This window comes from Oenanthe melanoleuca, chromosome 1, assembly GCF_029582105.1.
Source record: "Oenanthe melanoleuca isolate GR-GAL-2019-014 chromosome 1, OMel1.0, whole genome shotgun sequence".
Lineage (NCBI taxonomy): Eukaryota > Metazoa > Chordata > Aves > Passeriformes > Muscicapidae > Oenanthe > Oenanthe melanoleuca.
The window spans coordinates 46,787,924-46,807,156 of NC_079333.1; the positions used below are offsets into that span (position 1 = coordinate 46,787,924).

The 19,233-nt window shown below is 48.6% G+C and overlaps 1 protein-coding gene and 2 non-coding genes across 3 annotated transcripts; 1 reads left to right on the forward strand and 2 right to left on the reverse strand.

Annotated features, from left to right (window-relative positions):
- Nucleotides 1-2,276: 2,276 nt before the first annotated feature.
- Nucleotides 2,277-2,349, reverse strand: TRNAV-AAC (transfer RNA valine (anticodon AAC)). Its single transcript has one exon. It is a non-coding gene; the product is annotated as a tRNA-Val (tRNA).
- Nucleotides 2,350-2,578: 229 nt separating this feature from the next.
- On the reverse strand, nucleotides 2,579-2,652 carry TRNAN-GUU (transfer RNA asparagine (anticodon GUU)). Its single transcript has one exon. It is a non-coding gene; the product is annotated as a tRNA-Asn (tRNA).
- Nucleotides 2,653-8,628: 5,976 nt separating this feature from the next.
- ALOX5AP (arachidonate 5-lipoxygenase activating protein) lies at nucleotides 8,629-16,274 on the forward strand. Its single transcript, XM_056500503.1, has 5 exons — nucleotides 8,629-8,785; nucleotides 12,237-12,336; nucleotides 13,325-13,395; nucleotides 14,729-14,810; nucleotides 15,429-16,274. The coding sequence occupies exons 1-5, from the start codon at nucleotides 8,716-8,718 to the stop codon at nucleotides 15,589-15,591; spliced, it is 486 nt and encodes a 161-aa protein (XP_056356478.1). The 5' UTR covers nucleotides 8,629-8,715; the 3' UTR covers nucleotides 15,592-16,274.
- The last annotated feature ends 2,959 nt before the right edge of the window (nucleotides 16,275-19,233 follow it).

The window sequence follows — 19,233 nt, forward strand, 5'->3', positions numbered from 1 at the left end:
AATTAAAGTAGGTATGAAAATAAATCTGTTGGTGCTGTGTGTTCCTGCTGCCTTTTTTTCTGAAACAGAAAACTAAAGATGATGCAAGGCAGATTGGTTTGTTTCCATAAATATTTTACTGCCTCCGATCCTGTGCAAGTGAGAATTCAGCTGAGGTTGAATGAAAACCCCATGACCGAAGAAAATGGTTGGAATTTGAAATGTTACTGGGTGTTTTATATTAAGAGTAGTTTTTAAATGCAGTTTTTAATTTCCCATTAATATGTAGTTTTCTGTCAACTGGAAATGCACCAGGTGGGCATATAGCAGTAAGTACAGGTAGTGATCAGAAGCTGGCCACTGTATTACAGAGGTTTTATCAGTGTTCTAGGGTAAATTTCCCAAAGTCTAATGGCTTTGAGCACTGCCATCTTCACTACTATACCATGTTCCCAAATGCCACATCTACATTTTGTGAACAGTTCCAGGGATGGTGACTCCACCACTTGCCTGGGCAGTCTCTTTCATAACCATCCTTTCAGAGAGATTTTTCCTGACATCCAATCTCACCTCCCATGGCACAACTTTAAACCATTTCCTTTCATCCTGTCTTTTATTACCTAGGAGAAAAGGCCTGCCCCCACCTGGCTACACTCTCTTTTCAGGCAGTTGTGGCAAGCAGTAAGGTCCCCCCTGAGCCTCTTTTTCTCCAGGATAAATACCCTCAGCTGCTTCTCACAGGACTTGCACTCCAGAGCCTTCCCCAGCTCCGTGTCCCTTCTCTGGACACGCTCCAGCCCCTCAATGTCCTCCTTGCAGTGAGGGGCCCAGAACTGAGCACAGGATTTGAGGTGTGGCCTCACCAGTGCCCAGGACAGGGGGACAATCACTGCCCTGGTCCTGCTGGCCACACGAATCCTGATCCAGGCCAGGATGCCATGGGCCTTCTTGGCCACCTGGACACACCTGGCTCAGGTTCAGCTGCTGTTTGCCAGCACCCCCAGGTTCTTTTCCACCAGGCAGCTTCCCAGCCACTGCCCTCAGTCTGTAGCACTGCCTGGTGTTGTTGTGACCCAGGAGCAGGACCCAGCACTTGGCCTTCTGCAGGGTCTTGTTAGTCTGTGTCTTCTGGTTTGGCAAAGGCACAATTGTGGCGTTCAGAGTTTGGGATCAGCTCTGCAGAGATGGTGCTGTGATTCAGATCTTACTGCTTGAATGATGATACATTCAAACACTTGTTATAACATAGGAAAGGGTGAAAAACAGGGCTGCCTTCTTGCATCCTGCCTCCAATAAGCCAACACATCTGCGAAGGAGCTGCCTGGATGGTTTCTAGCTGTGTGTGTACCTGCTAGAGCACTGTTCAAGAAACCTATTGTAGTGCTGATTTCAAATCTGATTCTGATCTTCGTGTTTTTCATGGCTGGCTATTGCCATTTATTCTTCCATCGCTGCTTTTTGCTTTAAGTAATTATTCCCTTCCCGACAATATATCAGCAAGAGCCACTGTGTTTTGCCTGTGTTCCTTTTGCAAAGCTAAACAGCTGCTCTTGAGGTGAGCCCCTCCGTGCTCAGAGCAAAGCACATTACCTTTTGAGCAGCTTATGCTCAAAAGTGTGTGCTGTGCTTTGAAGTCCACCAGGATTTGGTCTCTCAAGAACTCCCAGTCTAACTATGGATCTAGGACAGCATGCAGGCAGAGCAAGAGAGAAGAGAAGCTTAGTGGGATAACAAGGCTGATGGAGTTTAAGGCATTTTTAGTTTTACACTGCCGTGCACAAGGACGGTGTGGTTGTTTGCCAGGGAGGTGCTGAAGCCGCACAGCCCAGGAGAACACGGTGGAGCCACAGGGCTCACCAAGGAGAGGAAATGCTGGGAAATAAGTGTAAGGAAGTCGGGGCTGGGTGTCTCCAGCGTATGTTCTCAGCTCTCAGGAGATGCTTCTTCCCCGACCAACATTACTCTTTTCTTATAAGTTAATATCTAAAGGGGCTTCTGTAATGCCCACGGCAAGTGGTTGTAGTATTTGTCCCACGTTTTCTGATGACGTTCAGACTGTTTCAGCTGACGCTCATTTCCCCTCCTCTGGGCGATCTTCCCAGTGAAATACGCGTTTTCCGAGCTGTCCGTGCGTGGGAGCGAAGCAGAGGCTGAGTCCAGCCCCCCGCCCTGCCCCTACTCCCAGGAGGCCGCTCGCCCTCTCCCACCCCGGGCGGGGAATGTGCCCACGCGGCCGCCGAAGAAGGAACCGGGAAACGCGGCCGCGGTGACACGGGAAGGGAAAAGACAAAACATCGTGTTTCCGCCCGGTTTCGAACCGGGGACCTTTCGCGTGTTAGGCGAACGTGATAACCACTACACTACGGAAACTGCCGTTGGGGTGAGCTCTCCCTGCAGGCCCCCTTGGCCAGTTGGACCGAGCACCCGGAGCCGGCCGTGGGTGAAACTCCTCTCGGCGGGGCAGGAGGAGCAGCTCCCGGAGCAAAAAGCGCGTCTCCAGCACCTCCCGCCACTATAAAGGCGGCGCGGGCCGCTACAGCTGCCGCGTCTTGCAGGCGGGCAGGAAAAAACACACAGCTCGGCATAAAAGAGTCGCGGCCGTCCCTGGGTGGGCTCGAACCACCAACCTTTCGGTTAACAGCCGAACGCGCTAACCGATTGCGCCACAGAGACGCGTTGGGCACGGCCTCCAGCGAGGCACAGCTGAGTCCCGCCGCGGCCGGGACAGGTTTTGGCAATCCTTTGGAATTCTTTTGGAATTCCTTTGGAATTCCTTTGTGTTCTTGCTGCTCCTCGCTCCTTCCGGGCGCTGCGCGGGTTGGGGCTTTTGATCACCGGCTTTGGGGCCTGATTGCTTTGTTAATCTGAAAAAACGGTCCTTCCTTTGCTTTCCTCTTTGTTTTCTTTCTTGTTTTGTTTTCTTTGTGGCCTCTTCTGTTTGTTTTCCTGAGGGATGGGAGAAGAGTGGACGAGCACAAAAATGTAGTGGTTGAAGTTCTGCCTGTTGGTGGGACGGCTGCAAACGGGAGCCTGAAATCTGCTGTCTGAGGAGGACAAGAGGAAACTCTGACAGTGTGTGCCAAGGGTGAGGAAGGCAAAAATTAGCATTTCCCTGGTATTAAGGGGGTCAAAGGATGCAACATCTTTCCTTCTGATCATTACAGTACCAAAAGGAGTAGTTGTGATCAGAGACTTGAAGAACAGAAGACAAAATTCACCCCACAGTGACTTTTGATAATTTTTCACAAGAACTAATGAAAGCTGGAACACATTGCAATCTCCATCAGCTTTGATCAGTCATGGCAATGAGGGGAAGTGCCCAAGGATGGGAATAAAGCAACATCACCCCCGTGTTCCAGAGGGGCAAGAAGGATGACTGGGGGAGCTACAGGCTGGTCAGCTTCATCTCAGTCCCTGGGAAGGTGATGGATGAGCTAATCCTGGAAACCATCTTCAGGCACATCAAAGGCAGTGAAATCACCAGCAGTTGGTCAGTATGGCTCGAACAAGGGGAAGTCACCTTTGACAATTTGGTACATTCCCATGGTGAAGTGATTGGCCTGGCAGAAGAGAGGAGGGCAGTGGGTGTTGTCTGCCTGGACTTCAGTGAGGCTGACACTGCCTCCCATGAGATCCTTGCAGAGAAGCTGTTGATGTGTGGGTTGGATAACAGTGAGGTGGATTGAGAAGTGGCCAAAATGTTGTGTCCAGAATGTGGTGGATGTACTTGGATGCCAATAACTAACAGTGTACCCCAGGGATCAGTATTGCACAACATTCCATTAATGGTCTGGGTGATGGGTTTGCAGACAGCACCAGACCCACAGGAGTGGCAGACAGTACAGGGTGATGCTGCTATCCAGAGGGACCTCACAGGTTGGAGAAATGGCCTCATGGGTACCTCATGAAGTTCAACAAGAAGCACAAAGCCCTGAAGCTGTAGACAAAAAAAAACCATCATGCACCAGGACATGCTGGGGGCACCCATTAAGAATTCAAGCTGGCAGAAAGGAATTTTCCTGGTGGACAGCAGGTTGAACACAAGCCAGCAATGGGCCTTGGTGGCCAAGAAGGTGAATGGTACCCTGGGTCACATCAGGCAAAGCATTGCCAGCAGGTCAAGAGAAGTGATTTTGCTCCTCTGCTCTCCTCTGGTGAGGCCACATCTGAAATACTGTGGGTAGAGTTAATTTTCTTCCTAGTAGCTGGCATGTGGCTCTGCTTTGGATTGGTGCTGGAAACACTGCTGATCACAAAGGGATGTTTTGGTCACTGCTGAGCAGGACTTATGCAAAGTCTGTGCCTTTTCTGCCCCTCACATTACCCCACCAGGGGTGCACTGGGGGTGCACAAGAGCAGGGACAGCTGACCCCAGCACATCCAAGGATTACCCCATACCATATGGCATCATGCTCAGCATATATATAAAAGCTGGGGGAAAAGGAGAAAGAACATTTGGAGTGATGGCATTGTTATCCACAGTAACCATTATGTGTGATGGAGCCTGGCTTTTCTGGAAATGGCTGAGCACCTGCCTGCCTGTGGGAAGTGGTGAATGCTTTACTGTTTTTATTTGCTTGCATGCATGGATTTTCCTAACACTTTTCTCGCTTTTATCCTTCCGATTCTCTGCCCATCTCACTGGTGGGGAGTGAGCAAGTGGCTGTGTGGGGCTGGGGTTGAACCGTGACAATGGGACACGGAGGGTGAGGAGGAGGAGGCTGTGCCAGGGGACCCAGAGGGACTACAGCTTCTGTCTTCCAGCTCTGTTTTGAGCTGAATTTGTACCAATGGGATATGAAGACAGTGAGTGAAAGGAGGAAGCCTGTGCAATGTGGAGAAGGAGGGGTTTTGAGGCGGTGCTCTGTCAGCTATTCTCTTGGCTGTGCAGAATGAAGGCAGCATTTTAAAAACTGCAGCACTGCCTTTTTCTTGGTGCTGCACTTCACATTTCCAGCTCTGTTCATGTGCTCTGCTGGGGTTTTGCCAGGGTTCAGCAGGGATGTGTGCTGAGGCAGGCTGACGTGTGGCAGGTATCACCCACGTGTGTGCACCACGTTTGATGGGGCTGTGGTGCTTTAGGTTTGCAAAGCACAGTGCTAATATTAACCAGCCAGTCCAAGGGGCTTCTGTCCCCTTGCATTTGTGACAAAGCATGACAACTGGGTGTCACCTGGCATTCCTGTGTGGGAGCTAAACACGAGCAGCCTTTATTTTATCCAGAGACACACTTCCATTGCAGTCCCTTCTGCTGGGCTCTGATCAGGGTGCAGGAGAGGAGAGATGAACATCCAAAAAGATATTTATAGATCTGTGTTCCCAGTCCTTTCCTCTTCACCATGAAAGCAGTTCTACAAAGGGATTATTTTGACTGGCTGCTCAAGATTCCAGAGGAGGAGATTAATGTGCAGGAAGCCTCGCTGCACAACTGGAAAAGCTCGCTGGCTTTGCACATTTTCATGAGCTTCATGGCTCACTGTGTCAAGGTTATCTTCCTCAGGCAGGACGATGTGGATGTCAAACAGCCATGCATCAAGCAAAAGGGCTGAGGTCTGGCAGCAGCTGAGGAAGTGCTGAATTGCCTGTGCCTGAAGAGGTCTGACCACAGCTGGGGGTTACAGAAGGTGCAGGCGCTGTTCCCCAAGGTGTGTGTCCCCCCACACACCCCATTTCCTTTTTTTGTCTGCTCAGGAAAATCCCTTATTTCAAATGACCAAGTGAGCTAAGATGGAGGTGTTTTGCACTGGTCTTACTCCCAGGTGGACAGGGTTTTCCAGTGGTGCCAACTTTGCCTTATCCAGACACGATCCTGTGTGTGTTTAGGTCTCAGGGAGAGGTAACAATTTAGTATGTAGGTATGGGAAAAAACTGTTAGCAGAGTCATTTTAGTCCTCCCTTGCGAAGGAAATTCCCCAAATTGCAAAAATATTGCCAGAATCTCCTTCTACCCTGCAGCTATTCCAGTGCCAGGAAGTATGAAAAGGTAGTATTCCTCCCCACAGGGGGTTGCTGCTCTATCTAGCTATACAACATGGCTTTGCCATGGCAAAGGGAATTCTTCTATGTCTCACATACCATCTTAATTTCTTGTTTTTCCTCAAGCAGAGCTCTCAGTGATGCTGCACTTCAAACAAACAAACAAACAATAAAAACCCAACAAAACAAAACCCTGCTGTTCCTTTCTTAAAGTAGCCATACCAAAGAGGCTCTTGCTGGCAAAGCTTTTTTCTCCCTGCACACCAAGAAGTCATTTTAACAAGCCCTGGAGTTGATGTCATGGGGTTTTTTTATTGCAGGGAGGAGTGTGAAACCTTGCTTTCCTCCACACATACATGTGGGATAGCTTTGGAGCAAACCTGGGTAAGAGGAGGGAGCAGGCTGGGTTTCCACAAAAGCACTGGGGATGTCAAGTGCCAAAATGCCAAAGGGGTGCCAGGGGACAGGGAAATCAGAAGGGGCAGAGCAGATCAAAGTGGGGATGACTGTGTGGTGAGAGGCACTGAGCAGCAGCAAAGCAAAGAGCTGGAAAACAAAGAGCAGGACAAGGAGAAAACAAGGGCAGCAACAGCTCATCTCACAATGTGGCCAGCACACAGGGCAAGGGATTGGAGCTTGGGTCAGCCAGCTGGAAAACCTGCTGGCATCAACTCCTGATGTGTTGTGGGCTTTTCTGCATTATGGCAACTTCACACCTCAGCAGCCTGACTCCTACCCTCTTTTTTATACAAGAGTTCTGCTGAACAGAAGTCACCTCTGGGAAGTCTTTGATAGCAGGGAAGTGTGTGTGTTTTCTTGGCAAGTTGGAGCAGGCTCCTGTGCTAGTACTGCCACTTGTAAATCAAAAGCAAGCTGCAGGCTGCCTGGTAGGTTTGCAGCAGCACAAAACAGGGAGCAGAAGGAGAAGGCTCAGTGCCTGCTGCAGGAGGATGACTGGGAATCTTCCTACCACAGATGCCCCAAGGACCTGTGCTGTCCCCTTCACCCATTCTGCCAGCAGCTCCCTGCTGCTTGCCCATGCACAGCTCCTCTCTTTCCAGTCCTAGCACTGATCTCTGCTTAGACAATATTCTTCTTTTGATTTAATTTCATAGCCATAATGGCTTTTAGGTGATATGTTTTTCTTCTCAGAAGATTAGTAGATGCTTAGCATTAAATACTATCCCTAAATACCAGCTACAGTCCTGGGCTCAACAGAACACTAAATATAAACATTGATGTTCAACTAGCAAAATATCATCTTCTGGGGAAAAAGAGAACTTAGCTTGAATAAAGGCATTCTCAAAGAGCTGTTATGCTTCTCTTTTTGTTCTTGGATTTGGGTAATTTCCTAAAGCAAATCTGGCCAAAGTTAAAAATCTGAAGAAAAAATCATATTCTTTATGGCCTTGCTTCTCACACAGTCATATCTGTATGGACTGTGGAGAAGGCATCCCAGAAAGACAGCCTTTTCCTGTTCTGGTAACTATGTCACAGCTCACAGTGTTAATCACCTGCCTCTCAGCCAGTCCATTTCTGTGTATTTGTTTATACCCAAAGTATATGAGAGTTTTCCATATGTAGGACTATGGATTATAAAAATTTGCATGATGGAGAGACTGGGTAAAAAAACCATTGTAAGTAAATGTGTTCCCATTTACAAAAGATGGGGGTTTTTTATGTCCCCATAAAAAGCTGGGTTTTGCAGACTGGCTGCTGCTGGGAACTCCTAGCTGGCTGTGTCCCACCCAGAGTGAGGTCTGATTTGCCTGTGATAGTAACTGGTGAGGGATCTCTCCCTGCCCTTATCTCAACCCCTTTTGTATTTTCTCTTCCCTGTCCAGCTGAAGAGGGGAGAGATAGAGAGGAGAGAGGCTTGTGTGGGCACCTGGTACTCAGCCAAGGTCAACTCTGTCCAACACTGCAGCCTGTGCTCCTGTGCCAGCTTCATCAAGGGGCTGGATCCGAGCTGTGAACATGCTGCAGCAATTGTGCTCAGCTGTATTGGGCTTCAAGCACTAAAATTGGGGCACAACTGCAAATTCTGAGCCTGTAAAACGCTGAATGCTTGTAGCTGTCACTGTCTTTCAAGGAGTTATTCATAAGGGGAAGGATGCAGGATCCATGCCTGGTAACAAAGGACATATTTCTGTGCTCACCATCCATGCTCACAGCACTGTGTGCTGCCCATTTCTGTATGCCAGGGGGGTCAGGAGCTCTGCTTGTGATGTGCAGGCCTGGGGTCTCCTCACTGGTGAGACTGATGGAGACGTGACCAGGGAGAGCATCTGCATGAGAGCAACACCATAGCTGGGACTTGTCAGCATTATTTCTCCTCCTAGCTACTTGTGGAGTGGTTGGGCACTTACTGGCAATGCCATGGTAGCCTGACTGGTTTCTTCCAGCCCTCTGCTGTTCCACACAGCTGTCCAAATGCTCAGACATGCTTTAGATATCCAGGTTTGCTTGTGTGTAGGAAGGGCAATAGGTATCCCTCCACATCATGTATCTTCTTAGATCACAGACATGTAATCATGTAATCTCTTTTTTCCCTGGGCTTCATCTATACATGAAGAGAGAGTGAGCCTGTGGTTATTGGTCTGACAGGCACCAGAGCAGAGGGTGCTGCCCCTCTCCTGTGATGCCATAGGAAATGTTTCACGATTCGAGATAAGACCTTCACTTCCTCCTTCTGTGCTCGTAGGACTGAGCTGCCACCGAGGCTGCACCCTCCACCCTGACAGGGAGCCCACTCTCAGAATGGACCAGGAGACCCTGGGGAGCATTGTCCTGCTTGCCATCGTCACCCTGATCAGTGTTGTCCAGAACGGTAAGGCAAAAATAAACAGCTGCTTAAGGGATAGAAGGGAACTGAGGAAAGTTCAAGATGACAGATGCTGATCTTTGGATAGATAATCTTTGGTTATAAGTGCATGCAAGCTTAGGCATAGCTTTGGCTTTAGAAATGGCCCTCTAAGCATGGAATTTTGTGTGACGTTGTGGCAGTATCCTGACAGTCTTACTCTCTGACATTCTAGAGTGAGTTTGTTATACATTTCAGCTAATGTAAGGACTAATATGCTGGGGTACCCTGTGGCAATATGCACTTTAATTTGATGACTAAGACCTTCTTTTCTGACCCAGGTCCCTGCTATGGTCAGCCAGGGCTGCTCTCAAGCTGGAGCCCTGCTGCCATGGGCAGGGATGGAGTCCTTGGGGGCTGCACTGGCTCAGACCTTTGAGTGGAGCACGATGAAGGGGGCAGAATTGGAGGAGTCTGTGTGGGCTGTTTGTGGGCAGGCAGCTCTCCTGCTTTCCTGCATCTCCAAGTCCTGCAGTATAACTAATCTCAATTAACTGTGGTCCCAAGAACACTGTACATTTCCTGAGATGGTGAAGGTTCCTTCTCTAGCTCTTACTCGGACCTTGTACAGTCGCTTGTATAGTCTTCAAGATTTTTTAAATAAAACAAGTATCTCCCCTGTGTAAATTTAATTTTAACTTCTTAATCCTCTCTTACAAATACTTATTTTAGCAGGAAATTCTGCCCAGAATACAAAGAAAGGATTGAGTTTTGCCTCAGCTGCACTAACTTTGCCCAGGTTCAAAGAGATTCAGCAGTGTGATGGAGGGCTGGAGAAAATTCCAGAAATCTGTAGTGATGACTTCTTATTACAAATGGGAGACTCCCACTGAACACAACGTCCTAGGAAATGGGCTATTCTTGGGCTGCTGCAGAGAGGGGGAAGTGGTGGCAGCCTAGCTGCCAAGAAGCAAAAAAAAAAAAAAAAAAAAAGTAGATGCAGACTGGTTTAGTTTCAACATAGGCACTAAATGCCACATCATTTCACCCAATGCTGTTCTCTGGTAAATGCACTGTGTGTGACATCACCAGAATATGGCACATCAAGACCAGAGCAGGCACTGTAATTAAGAAAATGTGTCAAGTACGTATTTCTAGCTATGTAATCATATGACTTTATATACAGGTTTTTCTCCTCTCACTTGGACATGTCAGACCTCCATCCATGTGCTTTTATCAGTCTGTGAAATTATTGACCCAACTGCTACAAAGGGGAAGTAGGATGCTTGGCAGAGTCTGCCAAACACGTGAAGCAGACAGCCCTAAACCATGATTTCAAGCTTTCTATCATCTGATTTCCCCTTCCCAAGCTTTCTGTCTAGAAAGACCAGACCTGATACACAGTCTTGCAGTGAATGCAATTGTGAAGGCAGTAGAAGTGTTTGTTGGGGGTATCAGGTGTACTGAATTCTTGCTGTGGCTCTTGTTCAGCAAAGCACTTGGGCCTCTGCTTGGCTGTCTCTGAGTGCATGAAGCCAGTGTACCATGTAAATTTGTGATTAAATGCTTCTCTGCATAGGGTGCAGGACTAAAAGACAGCTTGAAGGCTGTTTTTCCTAAAGATGGAGGTGGGCTATGGTGCTTCTCCAGTCTGGTGTCATTTACTGTCACCTTGTTCATGACGGAATCTCCACATCCTACGGAATGACTCATGTGGCCACATACCACTGAGTGATGCATGCAGCCTGAAGTTCTGTTCTGTTATCAGAGAGATGTTGCAATCCAGCAGCTTTCAGGGCAAATCAGTGGTCACTGTTGAGCAGATCAGACAGAGGAAGCAAAGTGGAGAGGAATAAGGGGCGTGTTTGCAAGCACTGGCTATGTGGGGTCATCAGCTCCCGGTTTCTGTTGGCATGGGCTTGTAAAACAACCAGACTGACACTGAACTCTTGCACATCACCTTGATCAGAGTGGGACTGCCACTGTTCAGGCTCTGGGCAGTCTGTGCTGCCTTGGAGCCTCAGGGCACTATCTCCTGGAACAAGTAAGGTGAATTAAACATCTCCACTCCAGCCTTGCTCTGCCCACTCCTCTTATGATGGGTTGTGAAAGCACCCTCTTGCCCCCTGGCATTGTGGAGCCTCTCTGCAGCAGCAAACTGATTTTTGGGAAGTGGCAGCACCTGCAGCAGTGGAGGGGGAGATAAACAGCTTACTTGGCTTTCTCGAAAGCTGTGGTATTTTCTAGAGATTTTCCACACACGATAAAAGAAAGGGAGGAGGTATGCTACCAGTGAGTCCACGTGGTTCCAGACCTGCAGGAAATGATTTCCCATTGCTGCAGTTCAGCACTGGACAAAAGGTGCTGATCAACTCTGTCCTCTTCTGAGATGCTGAGAACTCTGTGCCACAGGATGGTGTCTGGTCTGGGTCCCCCAGGAGCTGGCCATGCACTGTGCTGGTGGCAGTGGGAGGGGCTGCAGCCTGGCTCAGAGTAGGGGTGCTGGCTTAAAGCACCGTGTGTTGTTCTGCAGAAGGGCTGAAAGCACCCAGGGGATCCCACAATACTACCAAAACATTCAATAGTTCTTATTAAAGACAGTGGAAGTACAAAAGACCTATTTACAGCACCGGTGAAGGGAGAAAAAAAAGGCAACTCTTCAGATTGCAGGGGTGAAACCCTGCAGCTTATCTTATCTTAGTTAATTTTTGATTGTTATAATAATGTATTTCCTGATGGGCTATCTTTTTTGTGTATAGATTGGGTTAAGATTCCAAGCCATAGAGTGATCTGGACGCACTTGAGATGGGGTGCACAACAACAGAAAACCTGCTGCTTGTAGCCTGAGCTCTCTCTGATGTATTTAGATATATGATTGATGGTCTCTGGTTCAGTGTCATCAGATAAACGTGTTTGTCAAGAGCATGATACATTATCTTGAGGTGCTGCATTTTTGCAGCAGCTAACACGCTGACACAACTCTGTTTCTTGAAAGGAGGATACACACAGATCAGCCATTAAGACCTGGCTTCCTTTAGGCCTTTCTGGGAAAAGAACCAGCCCTGCAGCATGCCCTTGGTCTGGCAAATGGGTTTCATTGAGAGAGAATAAATTATCTTGTCTCCCTGCTCTGTTGGAGAGCAAGATTTGGGTTTGCCAGTTGTGTCTGGAAAGATCTTTTCCCTCTGGGAGTTCGAAGGACCGGGTCAGGGCAGTGCTTCTGCAGCAGAGGTGCAGAGACTGCCCAAAGTGCAGTGTTGGGATGAAGCAGGGATCAGAGGTGAGAGCCTGCTACAGTCACAACCTGAGTGACAGAGCAAGCACACTGGCCACATCCTGCACCCTCACACAGCTGTGTCTTCTCCTGCCATCTGTCCAGCATGGATACTCATGGGAACCAGGCTGAGCCCACAAAGTCCAGCTTCAGCAGTATCTTCAGATGGCATCTCAGACTGAATACTCTGTGGTTCTTTAACAGCTTTTTTTGCCAACAAAGTGGAGCATGAAAGCAGACACTGCAATGGGAAGGGGTTGCAGCGGCAGGGATCCTCCTACTTCGACCGTGTCTACACTGCCAAGTGAGTAGACAAGAACTGAGGGATCAGAGAGGGCAGAGTGGGGTTCATCATGCTCTGCATTAAAATTAAATCCAAATCCTTTTGGGGGCCAGGGGTGGATTCCAAATTCCCTCAGATGAAGGCTTTGTATATAATCCCTGGCTGTGCTCATTGTTCAGACATGAGGTTTTCAGATATATTTGCTGGCTGAGTCCAGGGTGGCAACCCTTCTTGCCACCATGTGCTGCATCTATATAGGTCTTGCAACCATCACAAGTGCTGTGTCCCTTCATTTGGGAACCATCTCACTCTTCCCTGCTGGAAGAGTGGCTAGGCACAGCCAGAGTCCCAGGGGCTCAAAAGGAAAGAGCCAGCAGAGATGTCAGCCTGCTGAGGAGCAGGTAGGTGGCAGAGCTTGTACAAATCCCTTGGTCTCTGGCACCTCCCTTGGCACACAGCTCTCCACTTCTCCACTCCTTTGCCACATAGAATCACTCTCCACTTCTTCACTTCTCCCCCTCAGAAAGCATTCACAGCTGAAGGAGGCAGCTGGAAACCATTCCTATTCCCCTGCAGAGACACATGTTAACTCTGTGAGACACTCTTGTGATGCAGTTCTCTTTGTTGTTTTCATCCAATAGCTTTATTAAAATGACCCAATTAACAGGACTTTAAGCCAATAAAGCTCACAGCATCTATCATGATCAAACAGGTTAGGGAGAAAGTGGCATTCACAGGTGCCAGATGGGCACAGGATGGTTTGTTTTCCTCATCAGGCAGCACAAAGGCATCCATTATCTGAGTGAGAAAACAGGGAAGCAGACGTGGGTGAGGAGCCCAGCCCTTGGCAGGTCAGGGGCCCCCCACCTCTCTGGGGTAAAAGTCTACTCTCAAGGGCACTAGTGCAGCCCAAATTCACCTGCCACCATTCTCTCTGCTGGTGAAACATATTGATTTTTTTTTTCTATTTTCCTGCACTCTGATTTCTCTCCTATAAATTCCATTCCAGCCAGAACTGCGGACACGCGTACCCAACGTTCCTCGCTGTGCTTTGGTGTGCTGGCCTTCTCTGCAGCCAAGGTAACACTCTTGTTTGGTTTTTTTTTTCCCCTCCAACCTGGCACTGCATTCAGCAAAGGATTTTGAGTGTTTTGGAGGTTGCACTTTCATGGACCAGCCCTCCTGCAGCAGGGGAACCTCTCTGACCCTCCTGTCCTGCAGCTAAGCCTGCAGCTTGAGTAGCTGCACACTCATGGCATGGCTTGGCTTATGTCAACAGATGTGTCCCCAGGCTTGATTCAAGGTGGTCCAGGCCAGGGGCATTTCCCATACTGGCATTATGGATGAGTTCCCTTTGTTTTGGGTGAAGGGTTTAGTACTTGCTTGCTGGATTATTGTCACATTATTCAGTCTTGGGACAGGAAATGGGCTCAATTAATGAAATTGCTAGAACTGCCAGCTCCCCCCTGTGCTGAGGGCCAACCAGGACTACTGACCTGCATTTCTAATTGTGGTCTTCTTCAATGCAATGTGAATTTATCTAACATTAAGATGAGTGCTTACCTGGGGTACTTGTCTATTCTTTCTGGGGAAAAAAAAGGAGTTTCCTGACCAGGAGAAGATGAGGTTTTTGTCTGCAGCTGAGGGAAAGGCTGGAATTGTGGGGGAAAGCCCCTTTTTTTATGCTCAAAAGTTAGTATTGGACCATAGTGTATCCTCTACCTGCTCCTAGTGAAGTACATCTACCAAGTGCCTTCTGTTTCTGGAGAGGACAATGCCTGAGTTGGCACTCTCTTTCCTGAGCCTGGTATGGCCCACATGGGTTTCACAAAATCACAGAATGGTTTGGGTTTGGAAAGATCTCAAAGATCATTTCGTTACAGCTCCCTTGCCAGGGCAGAGACACCTTCCACCAGACCAGGTTTCTTGAAGCCCCATCCAGCCTGGCCTTGAGCACTTCCAGGGATGGAGCATCCACCACTTCTCTGTGAAAGCTGTGCCAATGCATCACTCTCACATGAAGAATTTCTTCCTTATGTATAACCTAAACCTGCTCTCTTTCAGGTTAAAGCCATTTCCCCTTGTCCTATGAGTTGCTGTCCTCATAAAAAGTCCCTCTCCAGCTTTCTTGTAGGCTCCCTTTAGGTACAGGAAGGATGATGGTGAGTGTGTGCTCTGCAGTGGGCACAGTTGTGTGCAGGATTACACCCACAAAGTCTTCAGAAAATCTGGAGTGAGGGCAAGGCAAGTGCTGTTTCCCATGCAGAGGTCTCCGTCCCAGTTCCAGTGCTTGTCCCATAACCCAAGACTGCAGATTCCTGTTTACTGTTCCAGCCCAGGCAGCAGATGGTGACAGTGCATACAGTGAGACCTGGGCTGGTGTTTTTAATGCCTTGTTTTGTCCTTTACCCAGCTCCTGCTGCCTTTGCTGGCCTGATGTACTTGTTTGTGAGGCAGAAGTACTTCGTGGGCTACCTCGGGGAGAGGACTCAGAGGTAAGGACTTGCAGAGCCTCTTAACAAAATCCAGAATGTGGCAGCAGCACAGCTGGATGCTGCACTTCCACTGGCTTGTGGTGCTGCCTGCAAGAGCTGCTGGCACTGGGTAGTGGAGGAAAGCCCCTCTCTTCTGGATGGATGGGGGTAGCTGTGGGAGATGTCGGGTGTGCAGCAGCACTGGGGCCAGGGAGCCTGCAGCTCCTGTCACAGGACTCTCTGCAAGCACAGGTTTGCATGTTTGTGCCACTATTTGTGCACAAGATTGTCCTTTTATATTAATATTTATGTTTTATTTATATTAATAAAGAAAATAACATGCATGTGAAACAGAGCTGTCCCACAGCCTGTAATGGATGGGAACCCATTCAAGTCCCTCTGAACAGACACTTTTGTAGCAGCAGCCTACACTGAGAACAGGAGGCCAAATTCAGACCCAAATGGATCCTGAAAGGACATTTAAGTCCTCTCAACTGCCTGGCAATGCAAGGCAGAAAAGAAATTTGCCCCCTCTCTCTCAGCCCCTGAGCTCTTTCAGTTGGTCCCAACAAAGTCTAAGGGTTGTGTGTGAAATGATGCACATTAACAAATTGCTTTCCCCCTTTTCTGTCTCCTCAGCACTCCTGGTTACCTGTTTGGGAAGCGCATCATTTTGTTCCTGTTCCTGATGTCTGTGGCCGGAATACTCAACTACTATCTGGTCTTCTTCTTCGGAAGTGACTTTGAAATCCACATCAAGACGATAACGGGCGCGATCTCTCCGCTGCTGCTCATTCCCTAAGTCCCGCAGCACTGAGGGGTCAGCACGCTTCGTGTAGCAGCCCAGAAGCTGCTGTAATTCAACTGTTTAAGAAATGAACCCATAGCCCAGTGAGATTTCTGTAAATCTCGTGCTTGACAGGCTCTGTAGTATGATTTAGCCTTGCTTTTTTCTTCATGAGAAAGATTTATCGTGAGCACTTGGCACGCCCAAGGAATGGTAACAACTTTCAGTTAACTCTTTAGAATTTTTTTTCCTAAAGTGTGTCTTGCAAGCTGATTGCATGACTGGAAGGGACATTGTGTGCTTGCTTCATAACTGTGTTGTACTTAGCTTTTGTCCCAAAACCCAGGATCCTCCCAGTGTCGTTCCTGACTGATGGCTCCCCCAGTCACCCTCAGACACAAGAACAGCCTTTCACCAGCATCCCACATGCCTGCACAAAGGCATGGATCAGCCTCTTCACCTGCCCTTCCCCTCTGACTTGTTGATGACCAAGCTCTTGCTGATGCAGGAGGGTGGCAAACTGGCCCCTCTCTGGTCTTCCTTGATAAATATTCATGTACGTAACACTCACCACACTGATCTCATTCACACTTCAGCCTCTTTGTTCTCCCAAGCTGGGAAAAGGAGTGGTGTGTAAATGAGGAGCTGGGGTTGGGTTTGTTTCGATTGGCTTTGTTTAATTAAACAGTCTAAAGCGATGCCATGTGTCTGCTGCCATCTCCTTGGCCCGGTGCATGGTGCCAGTGGCTCAGCAGCTGGCTGGAGAGCGGAGCCAGGGCAGCAGCACCGGGATCTGTGCAAAAGGATCACCCTGTGCCCAGCCCAAAGAACCCAGCCTGGTTAGCAATCCCCCCTGTGAGCAGGTTCAGTGCTCTGCTGCCAGCCCGACAGTGTGCCCTGCCAGTCCAGAGGAGAGCTTTGATTAGCGGTGCAGAGGCAGGCAAACAGGTCGGAGCAATCTTTTCAAACATTGCTACCCTACGAGTGCTTAAGCTCTTAAGCCTGTCTGATTGCTGCATGCAGGATGGATAAAGCTGGATTTTATGGCTCCTTCGGGAGGGAATGAGGCTCCTCGCTGTGTGAGAAGAGGGTTTGCAGGGCTGTTTACAAAAGCAGGTGCAGAAAGCGTCTGCCTTTGTACTACACCAAGGCTGGAGGGTTTTGGTGCTGTCTCATTGGGGAAGGTGCTTGTGGATGGCTGCTCTCCTCTGCAGCTGGCAATCCACATGAATCATTTTCTTTTTTGTGTGTGTGCTCTGCAGGAATCTTAGATGTGAAAGATTAGCAATAGACACACTTATTGCATGCTGATTATAAATGTTCTCACTGGTTAGAATAGGTAATTTAAAAAAATTTAATCTAGCCTTCCAACCTATAGCTGCTGAGACACCTCATTCCCAGGCTGGGCACTCATGTTCCTTCCCTCCCATCCTTCTCAAAACACACTCCAAATACTCCTCACACCATGCTTTTCTGCCACAGCTCTCTTCACAGCTCGTGCCTATCCTTGGTGGAGACCCACTGCCCTTCTGCCCCATGGCATCAACCCATCTAGGGATGGCAGCACCCCAGGAGGAGAGGGGTAACCCCAGTGGTCTGAAGCTACAGAGCTCTTCTGCACTGCTGGGATCAGCAAAGGCTCATGCTGCCACCACCTTTAGCCAGTTCAGAGCTGGACAAGCTTCACCAGCACCAGTCCCTGCTCTCCAGCCTGTTTGGCCTCCCTGAGGTCTGGGACTTGTTCATGGAAACCGTCACTAGTGGCAGGTGACTCTCCCAGCTCTGTGTGTCCACCTTGCTGGTCTCCTCAGATGGCTGAGTCTCCCCTGAGGCTTTTTTGTCCTCTCTATCAAGAAACAGCTCACTTGAGCTCCTACTTTCCCCAGTTAGCATGAGAAGCAGCTCTCCACCAGCCAGCTACAAAGGGAAGAAGGGTCAAGTGTCTATTTTGGGTCAGACAATCTATCATAGCACTCTCCATTAGACTTGATGGTCCTTGTGGTCCCTTCCAACTCAAGATATTCTATGATTCCCTGACAACTGGATGGTTGGTTTTTACATAGTTGTACTTAGGTATGACGAGATCATCTTTCAGAGGAACCAAAGCCCATCTTTTGCTATAATGTTTTGTTTTGCAAGACTATCTCCTACTTGCTTCCTCAAAACCTTTTTGATAACAAAAGAGATTAAAATGTAGGCAAAATCCATTCTTCATCTATCTGGAAATGGAAATAGTGATAGTATCAGATGAACAAGTGCAACATAAGTTGATTGCTATGTAAATTCTTGGTGAATGTCATGATGTGTTTTCCATATTACAGGCAGGCCTCGTGGTTGCATTTGCCTTCCCACTCTTCCTGTGAAAGGAAGGCAATGTCAGTGATATTTGGGCTTTTCCCACAGTCTTACACAGCTCAAGTTTTTGTTTTCAGCAGCAAGACCCCCCTGGTCTTGTTGGTACAGTTGTCAGCACTTAGCACATCAGCTACTCAAAAAGCTGCATACACAGGCTCTTTGCAAGGGGGTTGGACTAGATGACTTTTAAAGGTCCTTTCCACCCCAAACCAGTGGTTTATGATTTTATGATTCTACAGATAAACATGCAAAAATACAAACACCACTGTAAAAATGCATGCTGGGGTCACCTACACCAGAACCTATGAGGACCTACTGAGCTGTGCTGGACTTGGGGACATGGTTGGTGACTGAAGTGGCAGTCCCCTCTGATGGCTCCTGCTCAAAGCTGGCTTGAAAAGTCCAGGGGCCAGCACAAGTGTGGTGCAATGCACAGCATGGCAGCTCCTGACCATGAAGAGCTAATGCTTCCCAGTTCTGCTGATCAGCAACAGTGTGGCCAGCAGGACCAGGGAGCTATCATCCCCCTGACCTCAGCACTGATGAGGCACTGGAGATCTTATTGCTGTCTACAACTACCTGAAAGTTCTCTCCTCCCAAAAGGCCAAACAACAGGATGAGAGGAAATAACCTCAAGTTGCACCAGAAGAAGTTTAGATTGGATATTAGGTAAAATATCTTCACTGAGAGGGTGATCAGGCATAGGACCAGGCTGCCCAGGGAAGTGGTGGAGTCCCCATCCTCAGAGGTATTTCAAAGCTGTGTAGATGTGGCACTGAGGGACATGGTTTAGTGGTGGGCTTGGCAGTCCTGGCATAGCAGTTGGACTCAATGTTCTTAAAAGTCTTCTCCAACCTGAGTGACACTGTGATTCTATCATTGTGCTGATGCTGCCAATAGTCCCACTCACTGTGTTGCCAGTTTGTGGGCTCTGCTTCACCAGTGGTGCCCTGGCTCTTTGCCACAGTGTGCCACTGCCACGCCTCATGGCTGTTCGTGCATCAAAATCCCAGTTAGCACAAACAAACATTCTGCCCATCAGTGCACAGGCACTGGTGCACAGGCACAGTGTGTTTACTTACCATCTCTCTCTCTCTCTCTCTCTCTCTCATCTATCTATCTATCTATCTATCTATCTATCTATCTATCTATCTATCTATCTATCTGCATGCCTGTCTGTCTGTCTGTCTGCCTGTCTGTCTGTCTCCAGCCATGCTGTAGGTGCTCAGTCATGTGGATGCTGGAGGCTGTTCAGGGAGGGCAGGGAAGCAGGCTGCTCAGGCACCAGCCTTCTCACAGCTT